Source organism: Eleginops maclovinus, chromosome 13 (assembly GCF_036324505.1).
Source record: "Eleginops maclovinus isolate JMC-PN-2008 ecotype Puerto Natales chromosome 13, JC_Emac_rtc_rv5, whole genome shotgun sequence".
NCBI classification, from domain to species: Eukaryota; Metazoa; Chordata; class Actinopteri; order Perciformes; family Eleginopidae; genus Eleginops; species Eleginops maclovinus.
This window is the reverse complement of record NC_086361.1, coordinates 14,186,885-14,200,556: the sequence shown is the minus strand read 5'-3', so window position 1 is coordinate 14,200,556 and position 13,672 is coordinate 14,186,885. Positions and strand designations below refer to the sequence as shown.

At 41.4% G+C, this 13,672-nt stretch overlaps 1 protein-coding gene across 3 annotated transcripts in view; it reads right to left on the bottom strand.

The window, feature by feature from the left end:
* ripor2 (RHO family interacting cell polarization regulator 2) overlaps nucleotides 1-13,472 on the bottom strand; it is a 50,471-nt gene extending 36,999 nt beyond the window's left edge. For 2 of the 3 annotated variants that reach the window (XM_063899707.1, XM_063899709.1), the window contains exon 1: nucleotides 13,153-13,472. In XM_063899707.1, the coding sequence (XP_063755777.1) occupies nucleotides 13,153-13,231 (79 nt within the window). In that variant the 5' untranslated portion in view covers nucleotides 13,232-13,472. Of the gene's footprint in view, nucleotides 1-2,269; nucleotides 2,506-13,152 lie in introns of those variants that run through there. The other variant, XM_063899708.1, reaches the window with a different exon arrangement.
* Between the last annotated feature and the right edge of the window lie 200 nt (nucleotides 13,473-13,672).

The following is a 13,672-nucleotide window of genomic DNA, read 5'->3' as shown; positions in this document are numbered from 1 at the left end:
GGCATATTCCCAAGAAGAGCAAGTGGGTGTTCTTGAGGAGAAGAAAAAGGTCAAGTGCTGTGTGAGACGTCAATAGACTTTAAAGCATGAAAGTCTTCATCAGGGCTGCTGGCACAAAGCCCCTCCACGTCATATTTATTATCCTTGTTTTGCTTTTTCCAGAGCCTTCATAATTCTTCTATTGAATTAGCTGTGTAAGACGACCAATAAGGTTACTTGAGAGTGATGGCATTAAAGAAAAAGTCAGAAGATCATTAATGGAAACCATGCATATCTGTACAAACAATATTTAATTCACATACTGTTTGCTTTTGTCAAAATTGTTGCCATTATTTAAAGATTGAGTTACCACAACTTCTGAATTAATGAACTAATGGATCATGCTCTCCTTAATGGAATAATCTTACTTGAACTTAAAGTATGGTTCCAGCTAGAAAAAATGGAGTATTTTATTTTCTAATATGAAAAAGGTATATATTTTTTCCTCTTAGGTAATGCTGATATTCCTAAAAATCACATTCAGTTCATCTGCATGACTGCGTTTAAGTTGTTTCGGGGGAAAACCCAACCAAACAACCAAGCGTCTGATTTTTCTCCAAACCACACAGTCATAATTCCTTTAATGAGACTTTGGACAGAAAGGGGAGGAAATGAGTGTGTGTGTGTGTGTGTGTGTGTGTGTGTATGTGTATGTGTATGTGTATGTGTATGTGTATGTGTATGTGTGTGTGTGTGTGTGTGTGTGTGTGTGTGTGTGTGTGTGTGTATAAGGGAGACCTAGAAAGTCAAAGATGGAGAATGAGAGTGCAAAGAAGGAGTGAAAAGAAAGTAGGCTGGGACTGAGGGACCAGATGCAGGGAATAAAAAGCGTCTGGTTAAAATGAGAGAAGGTGAGTGGAGTCTGGGAACAGACGCTGGTCCAGCATCCCTGCAGCCCGCCTCAGCTTGGCACAAACACGCTGCTACCCCTCGTCTCCATCCCCCTTCAAACAGCTTAGCCATGGCCCAAACAGGCTGGCAGGGGAGCAAAGCACTTCCACTTAACCATATCAAAGTCAGCCTGGCACAACACTGAAAGAGCATTTAGCCCTGAAGAAAATGTCTTTTTTCTCAGAAACAGAATGAACAGTCTGGGGAAAATCCTCGCTACAAGCTGCATGCTTATTAAGGGGATACATTTTCCTGTTGTTTTGTTTTAATTTCTATGTGTACTGGAACTGGCTGAGAAATGAGGACTTGTGATAGCTTTTGATCGACTTTGAGGACATGCTGCTTAAAAAAATATTGCAGCTCATTTGGCAGGATTTGAAAAAGAATGGGATTTTAAAATATCAAATAATTCACAGTTGTCCCTAGGTAGGCACACCATCTGGAAGGTAGGAAGCTTTGAACGACTGGAGATATGAACAGTCGGCTGCTCACTGAAAACAGACAGTTCGCTTCAATACTGCTACTCTGGTTCAGCTGGCAGATCCACTGTGGGTGGTATCACTGTACAATACATGACAAAAGACTGATGCCCTTTGACCTCCATCCTCAACAAAACTGGAAGGGCATTTTTAAAATCACTGACCTGATTCTGTCTGTGGGTGTGTGTCCTTTTGCACTTATTAGGAAAGTAGGATATACACCCACAAGTTAAAACACACACACACACACACACACACACACTCACACAAACACACTGCCAGAAGCATCAAAACAACATTTCCCCTCAATTTAAACTTGTTTCCAGAAACACAGAATGACCTCAGGGCTGGGCATTACTCACAGCACATCATCTGTCAAAGGGACTGACACAGATTACGCAAGCAACACATATTTAGAGGGTTTGCATGCTCCAAACCTCTGTAATTGACTGAAATACCTTTTGTGTTTATGACAACATAGATCATTAAGCCAATTTCCACCTATATGTTTAAGCATCCCTAAAAACCAGGTGTAATCATATGGATATGGATTCAACATTGCACTACTCAGAGTTGTTGTTGTAACTACATTTAAGTCGATGATTCAGCAATAAAATTTGATTTAAAATGATAATATCTCTGGTATATGTGGGTTTACCCTGCAGTGAGAAGGATCTTTGGTGAACTCTGCTCACACATCGCTGTGATCCACTAACCCACTGCCCCGGAGAACACGCTTTCCCCCACAGCTAAGAGAAAGGAGTAGTTTTCTGAATGAGCGCAGCCCTTCACACCCCACCAGCCGGTGTTTTGACCGTTTTTAGCTTTTATAAAGTGGCTGAGGGCGCTGTTTCACAAACCTCTGCAAAACTTCAGTATCGGCTCCTCAGTGGCGTCTCTGCGCTTCTACCTGCGCCTCTCCATCCATGCGTTCATAAAAAAAGAGAAAGTGAGTCGTCGCCAAATGCCTTGCGTCTGTTCGTGATGTAATTCAGAAAAAATGAAAATCCCACAATAATGAGCCAGCCGCCCGGATGAGCGATGGTTGTTGGACGTCTGTTCCCCGATGAGGCTCGATGCAGCGGCAGAGCAAACACTGAGCCCCTCACTCACATTCCTGTTTGTGTTTGCGGCGCTCCGCCTGAACAACGGAGAGCCAATCAGAGGCGAGGGATGTCACGGGGAGGGGGCGGGGTCAGATTATTTTGTGTGTGTGTGTGCGCGCGCGCGTGTGTGGAATAGCATGAATCAAGCTTCGAGTATGGCCTGTCTATTATCTCTTTGTCTCTGTCTGTCCCATAACAATAAAATAAGAGGAGCTTTATAGGTCTTCATTTCAGATTTATCAATACATAAATAAGAAAATAAAATGTAAATAAAACGAGGATTAAATTAGAAATATAATTCATTATTTTGATTTTTTAATAAAAGGCCTAAAATAAATTGCCTGTATATCTTTATTAACAGGTTAAGCGGTATGTCAGCAAAGGTGATAGTGTGTGATTGAATTTGCACTTAAACAGTAAAGATACCTAATGTATCTCGCACTTCAAGTCATCATTTATTGCCGTTAATTGTGAAGAAACATAAAGAAAAAGGTCTTGAGCTTTAGAAAGTTCTCATGAATGTGATCTCTGTCTCACACACAGAAACATCCATTGAGGTCATGAGTTTCAGTTTTATCTGACATTCACATGTTAATCAGTTGTGTAAAAATGTGTTTGTGCATGGTGAAAAAAGTTAATACAAAACGTATAGGCCTTTGAGGCTATTCAAAACAGCGAAATGTGTAACTGACTGTGACTGTGGAGTGTAAACTGCACTTCGGGCAACTAAAACTTCGAAATGGTCATATTTGAAGTAAAAAATATGAAGTTCATGACCTCTTTAAAGCTCTGCACCCACTCACGGTGCATTCAAGTATGTAATGTATTGCCACATGCTGTAGCTGGTCCTTCTCTCTCTCTTTTTATGTACACTAGTCCGGCCTGCAGGGCAAATCAACGCCTGAACTCCAAATTTAACCAGCTGTCACCCTATGAACTGTCTCGAGCATTTCTCTTCGACCTTGTACTCTGGACAGCAGCAGGGCCTTTTTTGGAAGAGAGAGAGACATCTGATCCTTTCAGCCTTGTTGGTTTAAACTCAAACCTTTCATGTTCACTTGAATGTTATCCGAGAGGTTGAGTATGACCTGCCCCATTCGGCAGAGATTTACCAGTACATGAAATAAGTTTTATTTGTCCTCGTAGATGTATTGACAGGTTGTGAAAATAATGGTGTGATTATCTGTGATTACACAGCTTAACAACGGAGGCTTTTTCAAAATTGCCTTTCCAATCCATTCGTCTGAAGTACGTTTACAGCGATTGCTTTCCCACGACAAATTGAGTTACGTTAATGGGAACCATGTAAACACAAACACCTCTATCTTCAGCAGCAACAAACAGCATGAAACACACACAGGTGGTGCTGTTTGAGGTCTGTTAAGACACATTTTTGTGGGACGACTTGGTCTTATGTAGAGTGACAAATCTTGAGTTGCTCCTGCCAGCATAATTGTCTTCCATAAGTGGATATGCTGTTCCGCTGAGTCCATACAAATCCAATTCATCTCGCCCTCCCAAGAAGCAAAGGGAGCAGAAAATGGCTTGTCCCTTTTAATCCATCAGTTTGGTATTAGTAGAGGAAGAGATTTCATAATGACGTGTTGGTATGATTTGTTTAAAGGGGTGGTTTAAGGTTTTGTCACCCCTGGTCCTTCTTATTAGTGCAAGTAAAGAATTGGCAAGAAAATGTGCTTTGTTGTTCCTATTACAACAGAAATTATCTTTGTTGACAAAGTGCCAAAAAAAAGGATACCATATTCAGAAAATAAGAGCAAGGAGAAAGCTCTCCTCAGAGGGTTGTTGGTTTGAAATCAATAAGAAAAGCTGGCAAAGAAAATAAAAGCTATCTATATGTGGCTTCAATGCTGGGAATTAAGCTGTAGTGAGATACCGTAGGCAGGGGTTGAAACAAAATGCAGTAAACAATAGTCTCCCTTCCTAACACCCCTTAAAAGGAATAGATCAGCATTTTGTGAAATAAGCTCATTTACTTTCTTGATCAGAGTTATATTGATCTGGTTCTGATTCTGACTGAACATTGAGACTGTCTTGAGGGCCATTGGTTGCCTGAAAACCTCACAGGCAAGAAAATACTCCTGCACACAACCCACCTTAACTCCACAACATGTTGTATTGACACTTAAATATTGGAGCGTACGTATCACACAAATGAGATTGATTGATGTTAATTAGTGAGTTTTAAAGACGTTTGTAGAAGGACAGAGCCAGGCTAGCTATGACCTCCTGATTCCAGTAGTGTAAGTATTAGACAAGATGTGCTGGCAGCCTTTAACTTAATAGAAAAACATGAAAGTCATATACATTTTCTGACAAACTCTCGATAAGAAAGCATGTATATTTTCAAAACTATTGGGATCTATTAACATCATCTTTATACCAACTCCCTTTAAGTCAACAGTTTCTCCACGTTCTGCTGTCAGTGAGCCTCGCCATCTGAGGAATGTATGTCAATGTATTCAGTCACACCTCAATCAAACTGACCCAATAGTCCTTCTCCATCCCATTTTCTTTCTCTAACTAACTCTGATTGGTTCACTGATAAATGGTCTTTGGAAAAGTCATTATTCAACCGTAGTATCAAACATTACTCTCCAAAAAATGTAAAACCACACTCAACCTACTTCCTCTTTAGTTTCCACTATGAAATGCTTCATGAAAATTTCCATAAAATCCTCAGCTTGTGCTAACACGCACGCGCACACACATGCATAAACACACATGCACAGGCATACGCACGCAGACACACCCCTGGCTCCCTCTTCCGCCTTGACTCTCAGCTGCTGAACAGCTCAGTCTGTAATTGCGGCTGTCATCAGCAGCCCCTGACTAGCGGCTATATTTACTGAAGACCAGCGCACAAACACATTCACAGAAAGACAAGAACATACACACTTACACACACCTGCAACCACATGTGCAAACACACACATTCACACCAACACATAACTATTTAAAGCAGGTGTCAATCAAAATCACAGCAACAGGTAATTTAGCTAATCTGCATCCTCAGCTATAATCCTTTCAAGCATTTTTTCAGGAAGCAGAAATATCACTGGCTCACATACTGAGTTGGGAACAAAGTGAAACCTTGAGATTTTTCATTAATTTAAGATCAGAACTTTCACAACCTTAATTGTCCAGCTTCCTGATCCAAACTTGAAATCACATTGAAAGAATGGAAAAAGTGCTTTAGAGCCTTGTTGAGTACATATGTATATTGGTATAGATACTAATACCTGATTTTAAAGCTAAAATACACTTTGGCAAAAAGGAATTTTCACATTGCAACTGTTGCAGAATATTCTTGACCTTCAGTAAAACCCACTCAGATACCCTCTCTCACTGTAAACCATAACTGTGAATCAATGGGAACATTAAGCAGTATGTATCCAGGTAAGTGTGCTCATCCATAAACCCGTTCATATTTGAAGGTATGAATGAAATCCCCCACTGACCTCCCAGCAGAGAAAGTCCTTTCCTTCTGTAGCCACATTTGCTGCTGGTCAACACCACCGACCTCCTGCTCCGCATGAAGCGTGGCATTGCAACACTTTCAGTCAGTGTCCCTTCCACCAATTCTTATGTGTTATCCAGTTAAGCATTTAGTATGTCCTTCATTCATAATCTTTATCCTACTACTTCTTTGTATCTTCTCTAAACATTGCTTTCGTCTCTGCCTGACAACATTTGACAACTAAAACAGGATGACGAGGCCACATGACTCGAGGGCAGGGAGATCAAGGCGAACGGATGTACAGGCACAGCTGACCATGTGTGTATGCCAGAGTGAGAGTGTGAGGTACTCAAAATGCCGCCTCTTCTCCGGTTACTCACCCTGTTTAGGTCAACTCATTGTCAGACTTCCCCAGTTGTAAATGCTTAACTTGAATCCAAGTGAAATTCCAAAATTGTCAACTAAACCTTGCTCTCTGTTTACAGCTCAGACAAGAAACAAAACGTCTGTGTGCGGCTTTAAATACACAAGTATGACTACTGTATTATACATTTAAACTTTATCTACCTGTGCAAAGTTGCATTTTATACTGTGTGTCTCTTCAGTGTGAAGGTTTGGCTGCCCTGTGGCACAGCTCCATGATTGGGCTCCTTTGCTCTGTAATGACAGGTTGTGTGTGGCTGAGCCTCTGCCCTGAGGGTCTCTGGGACACGTCAGAGGTCTGCAGGCTGTAGGTGGGGGCCAACAATACCATCTCAATGGTGACCTCACCAGTAGTGTAAGAAGTACACACATATTTTACTTAATCTGTATTAATTAATGTAGCTGATGGCTTATTTCAGAATATTTCTATTTAATCACTGGATTATGAATATTGATGCATTGCGTTTATCAAAGCTGGTAAATGTGAAGCTAATTTTAAATACTATTACTAGTAAATACTGCTGCTGTGTACCTTCTATAATTACGTGTCAATATGTTTATCTATTAGTGAAGTAAAAAACACAACATTGGCTTTCAAAATATAGTGGAGTAAAAATATAAAGAAGCATAACATTAAAAAACCCAGGTAAATACAATTATCCATAAGTGAAAAATAATGTTTATATCTGCCCTCTGATTCCGATCTGCTTCAAAATGTTGTGGATTTTTCATTTTAATAAACAGTATTGGTCTTGTGACCAGCTGCCATGGTAAGCAGCAGGACTTGATCTCCAAAAGTCCCCCAGGTCAGCCCTCTGTGAAGAGTCATGGGTGGTCTGTTACATTTGATGTAAACAGGATTACCTCATTGTGAGACGCTCCAAACCACAACGTGTAAACCAGCACGCCCAGTGGTGCCCGCAGCATGGATTGTCATGGTAACCACATTTGAATTGTAAAGGAAAGGTCAGAAGTACAGTGAAAGTACCATTTTAGATATAAGCAGCATGTAAACATATGTGACCAAAAAAAAGACAAGTTTACACCTACAGACAAAATAAATCGTATATCATCTGGTTTATAAGATGTTGCACCATTTATAATTCACCTTAAATTCCAAAATGCAATCTATATTTTCCCGTCGTTTAGCCTCGCATCTTATTATTTGTTCTACTCCGTCAGTGAAAACTGAAAAAATAAATATATATTGAGTCCATTGGCAAAAGTAGGTCAGTGGAGCCAACTGTCAGATGCAGAAACAGGGAGATGTGATGTTATATTCCAGCTACTGAGGGTCCCTTCAGGTCAGAGCTATTCCCGACACAGAGCATCCACTGACGCACAAACTACAACGCTGTCGTGTTCTTCAGCGTGTTGTGATGCTGCAGAGACGACATCTGTGGCCAGACAGTGGAGGTGTGTGGGCCAAGGTGTGCATGTTGAGGATGGAAGACAATGCTTGTGTGTGTGACAGGTTACAGAACAGAGGAGTGGGTCAGGGCGTGTGTGTGTGTGTGTGTGTGTGTGTGTGTGTGTGTGTGTGTGTGTGTGTGTGTGCGTATGGTAGGGTAAGTAGATCAGGTCAGGTTTATCTCATTCTCCAGCAGTGAACTCTTTGGCCCTAAAGATGCCCCTCCTCTCCTATATGTCCACAACAGCTCAGAAATGCACTTCCACCAAATCACATTATCACCCACAAAATTGTACAGAAAGTTGACGGACAGCAATGAACATTAATCAAATTACCCCCCGGTCAGACTGCAACACTCCAGGCCTGAAACCGCTGCAGGGATAGCAATTCATAGCTGAAGTCAAAGCAATGTAAAGTCTTCATATGATAAAAGTAGAGCTATGTTCACAAGGCTTTGCACCTGTAGAAATTGTATGATTGTATCATTGAACTTGCCGTTATAACGGAGAGTAAGCATCCAATAATGTTTTCCAGGCAATTCTGCTGCCCCCATACAACCAAATCATTGTTCTTTACATCTTACCAGCTAAAATATTATTAAACAACGTTTTAAGCAGATATATTTAAGCAGATGCAGGTGGAATGTCTCTAATAATAATAATAATATTGTCCAACTGCTTTCCCGATTCGTTTTTGTATCTCTACATACTAAACCTTCAGATGTTTCTCTAGATCAGCCCCCTCCCGTCGGCTTTCTGTGATCCTGAGCCTCGGTGGGCACCGTGCAGCTCAGAGGAGGATACAGTTTCCTGGGTTGGCCTCACAAGGCAAGTTCAGACAAGAGACAGCGAGAGAAATGGATTTGTGAAATCTGACCTGGCTTCTTGTCTTGCAGCCTACTCCGCGAGCTCATGCTGATGTCCGTATGTGTGTGTATGTGTGTGTGTGTGTGTGTGTGTGTGTGTGTGTGTGTGTGTGTGTGTGTGTGTGTGTGTGTGTGTGTGTGTGTGTGTGTGTGTGTGTGTGTGTGTGTGTGTGCGCGTCCTCTGTTTCACCCTCTTGGCAAGAGTTAAAAGCTTGTACAGTAACAGTAAGATACATTTCATGTCATCAGCATCACCTCAAAGCTCATATTGGATGTCACATTCTCCCTAAAATTAAATATAATTATGTTGCTGCAATTTAAAAAGCTCTGAGTTTAATTTAGGTTCAATTTAATCATATCTTTTTTCTTGAGAATAACCAACTAAAAACTGCAGCCATAATACTTTATGTAATGTTGTTTTCTTTGTATTGTTGTCTCTTGTTTCTTAGATTTCCTGAGAAATGCTGCCTATCTACAACCGCGACTTGTTTCAAGCGTGTTGCTCTGTGGAAACGAGACCTACATTAAGTGTTTATTTAAAATAAGCCTACATGTTGTGTCATGCCTTTACATACTCTGGCTTATTTGTTCCCTCTTTAAATCTCAGGTGTGTTGTTGAACATTAAAGAAAAGCCCCTTTGGCAAAGTCTGAAGCGGAGGCTTAAAGAGCAACACTACATCAAAGCTTAAACACCATTCAGGTGTCCTGTCCCCTCAAACCATTACATGCACCCCTCCCCTCAGGATTGATCTAATAACTACATCTTGGTAGTTAAGAAATTATCTTAATCTTTGGAGGGACTTTGACTGAATGGAGAACTTCAATTAAATCCGAGTGATTGACATGTCATTGTGCCAGAAGGTTTCAAAAAACAAACTAAAAAACAAACAAACAATAGCTGCTGAGCCCAGCGATTAGTGGTTTTGTCAAGTAATTGGTAGTCAGGGGAGGAGTCGTAACGCATCCTATTGCAAAATAAACAGCACGAAACATTCCAGCATCAGGAACTCAATGACACGCGTCCAGTTCAGCTGCAAAGCGGTGAAAGTCTAATTAGACCTCTCAAAGGAAGAGTTATTTCCTATGTGGCCCTTAAGTGTTGAATTCAGTGTCCCTTCCTCTTCACATTTGACTGAAGGCAGCTCTGTCATGTCTCTTACCTGACCCAGTTAGTCAAACACAGGTTTATTTTGACACCAAACAGTAAGGCCTCATTCCAACCATGACACCATTAATCTCATACTTAAATATATTTGTACTGCCATTAAAGCCCTTCAACTGCGGTTTTCCTTCGGGACACACTACTTTCTTGTACTTTGCTTTTGCAGACTGCTTGCTACTGTGCTAAGAACCACATGAGTACTGTAGCACCACAAAATCAAGCCCTTTGAATAACTCATAAGGAGGAAGAAGGAGTTAAAGAGGCCATTGTGTTTATTTTAGTCTCAATGAAGCTGCTGTGCACTTTGACTGATATCCTTTTGTCATTCAGTGAACTTGGGAAATGTGTGCTGGGCATGTGTGTGGTGAAGTGTGATAACAGGGGAAGAAGGCAGCGTTGTGTTTGTGTTAATGTGTGTGTAAAAGCACTTTAGGCTGTGACTGTAGTTTCTATCAGATCTGAATGGAACCGTTCAGTTTTGGTGAGTGTTGGTGCATTGGTGATTTTGGGGCTCTTCAGGGATGACAAGCAGAGGCTTTGTTTTTAAAGTACCATCCCATCGTCATGCAGCATGTCACCGTTCAAGTTGGATGGTATTTATAGCTGCTTGTTCCAATCGTTGTTATCTCGGCCATGGAGGTCATGTCTTCGGTTCTATTTGTGTTCCAGTTTGTCTCCACGATTAAAGAATTAATACTGGCCTGATTTGCATGAAACTTGGTAGAAGGGTGCTGCATTGGCCAAATAAGAACCCAGTACATTTTGGTGCGGATCAACAAGTTTTTGTTTTTTTTCACCTATGGAAACTTTGAGCCCCTTCTAGTTTTAATTTGTATTCTGGGTAAACTGGCCCTATAATCCAGACTCAAATCACCCTCCCTCTTTACCGACTACCTTAGTAAACTCAAACCCCTGTGGTGAAATGTGTATATGTATGCGGGAACCATAATTTCTAAATACAGAGGGCACTACTGGGTCAACATGTGCTCCAGATTTCATGACCTGTGGGTCCCTAATCATGTTACTGCAAAGTTACTGCTTTTTTGCTTTGACTAAAAAGAGGGAGCGCTGTCTGAGGCAGGACTGAAACTAAAACACATTGTTCCCACAGAGCAAAGCTAACCAAGGCTGTTTGCTAATTCATACAACATGAACTGGGCCCACTGAGTGTGAGTGAAGAGAAGAGGCAGGGAATGGAAGGGAAAAAAGTTTGCTTGTGGCTGTGTAACTGCTTAGTTCACGCTCCCTGACATCTCCACTGCCAGGCAAAAATAGTGCTCCTTTAGTCATGATTCAGTGTGCAGAACAGCAGCTGTAGACAGACAACCTAGTATAAACTACAGAAACCCCTTTTTTATTGCATTAACTCTGAGGCAGCTTTTAGTCATATTCATACAAAGTGTGATGTCTGTAAAAATATGCAACAATTAGAAAAAAGCCAAAAAAGAATCATAAATCAAATTTCCAAACAGGGGTATTCATCTGGCGACCCCTTTGGATTCATTTTGTGACCCCTTGTGGGATTCAGACCCCTATGTTGAGAACACAATTGCTAACTCTCACATTTTACACTTAAAGCTGAGTTCATTCAACACTGAACTCAAATTACATTGGTAGAAAACTCAAAGATTTGCGCACCATGGTTTACAAAAAAAAATAGGCCAGTAGTACATTTGCATTAATCACCCAAAAGAAATGGAACGCTTGAATATTCAACACAAAACACACAGTATAATTTCCATCACTAACCCAAAGAGCAAATTAGAACAGAAAATAAAGTAATATCTATATTCTGCAACCTTCAGCCGAGTCTGTGAACAAACACACTGATGCCTGCTGGCCAGCCTCCAAGTGGATCTCTGCACTGTGATTGGGTGGATTGTTGTGGAGAATCATCTGGCTGCGTACCTCTTGGCTGTATTGTTCAAAGGAAACATCAAATAACCAGCGGTGTGTCTCAGTCAGAAGTGGGTCAGTGGAGGCATTAACATACATTACACACCAAATGATGCAATATGTGGGAATATCCTCCCGCTCACTGTCCACTCATCATCAGGGCTGCTGCTGCAGAGCACTTAGAGCCTGTATGGAGCTTAAATATGTCCTACAATGTGCACAATGCAAGCTGTTGTGTGCAATTAAACACTTCTATAAGCAGTTTAAAACATAATACATGCTCAGACGACTTGTGTAATTCTGAGCTTGTTTGTGTGTCGCAAAACTGGTATAAAAAGAGTAATCGACCATTTGCCACTGGTCTGTTTGTGTTTCAAACATAGTGTTTATTTAAGAAGTGGACGCCCATTGATTTGTGATGTCCAGTTTTTAAGCCTTGAGTTTGGCAATCTTGTTTATTGCAACTAGTAGTGACACAATAAGGTGGAGCAAAATACACTTGAATACTGAATAATATTTTTTTGGCACATAAATGTCACAGGAAATACTTTTCATGAACTGAAACCAACTGTCAAAGAATTAAAGTTAACTAAAATACAGAAAGCATCCGGAACAGGAAACCATGTTGGAAAGACCGGTCACTCACAGGATAGCCCTGCCTCCTCTATTTTACTGTAAATGGGACCAAAATTCACATCATACTGTATTGGAATAGACTTGCTGGGCTAATCTATGAAGCATCATTACCCATAATGCTTTAGTCACAATCCTGAGGGATCATTTTCAATTGCTGCAAAAACATTGAACACCAGTCATTAGAGCTGGTTATGAATAAAATACAGTGCATGTTGAAAAGATTTTCTTGTGGCGCATAATGCTTGCTTAAAACATCTGCCTGTTATACAAGAACGCCCACACTGCAGATGGCATGGCTGCTTTCAGCTCTCTAAAAAGGGTAAAAGTTGAAAAATCGATAAACAAACTGTGCACAGAGCTCCTGATGCTGGAGACAGGACGTGACGTTTTCATTGGTAAATTATATCACACCTGACTTATTATTACAATCATTGCAACTACTGGACATGGCTTCAACTAGTGGCATGCTAAAGCTTCTCTCCCTCTTAATAAATCAATTTCTGTTGGTACCCTTTTAGCATCGGAGCGTATCAGAGCCTGCTTAACCATGCAGTAAACAGCCCCACCTACGCAGCTGAAGAGGTCCCTGTGGGCCACACTTCGACAATCCCTTTGCTCTCTTCTTAACCTCCAACACTACCACAAGTCAAAAACCAACCAGTCTGACCTTGCTGTGATCCTCAAGCAGCCGTTTCAGCCCTGCAGCCCACCTGTACACTCTCCCCTGCTTCAACACTTTACAAAGTGACCCTTGGCAAGCCTTACCGTCCTGGAAGAAGACATCCTCCGCTTCTTCGCGCATCATCTCACCCAGGTCATCCTCCGCAATCTCGGTCATGGCCATCACTATTCCTTTCCTTCTTCTTCTTCTCCTTCTTCTTCTCCTTCTCCCCCTCAGTTGACTAATCGGAGCTTCAGATAGGGTGACTGGGCTGTAAAATTGAATCAACGCCGGCTTGGCCTCTTCGCTTCAGGCAACAGTCCGATCACCAGCAGGCTCCTCGCTCGAGAAGCAGAGGAGTGGGACTGAGCTGAGATTCAGCTTTCGGCACAAGGATGTGTGTGTGAGTGTGTGAGTGCAAGGTGAAGTGTGTGTGTGTGTGTGTGTGTGTGTGTGTGTGTGTGTGTGTGTGTGTGTGTGTGTGTGTGTGTGTGTGTGTGTGTGTGTGTGTGTGTGTGTGTGGGTGAGAAAGAGGACTCCCAGAGACCTTCATTAAGTTTCAGCAACAGTGCTGATTTCATAATATCCTGTGCAAAGCTGAAGTGAGATTGTGCGGTTGGGAGA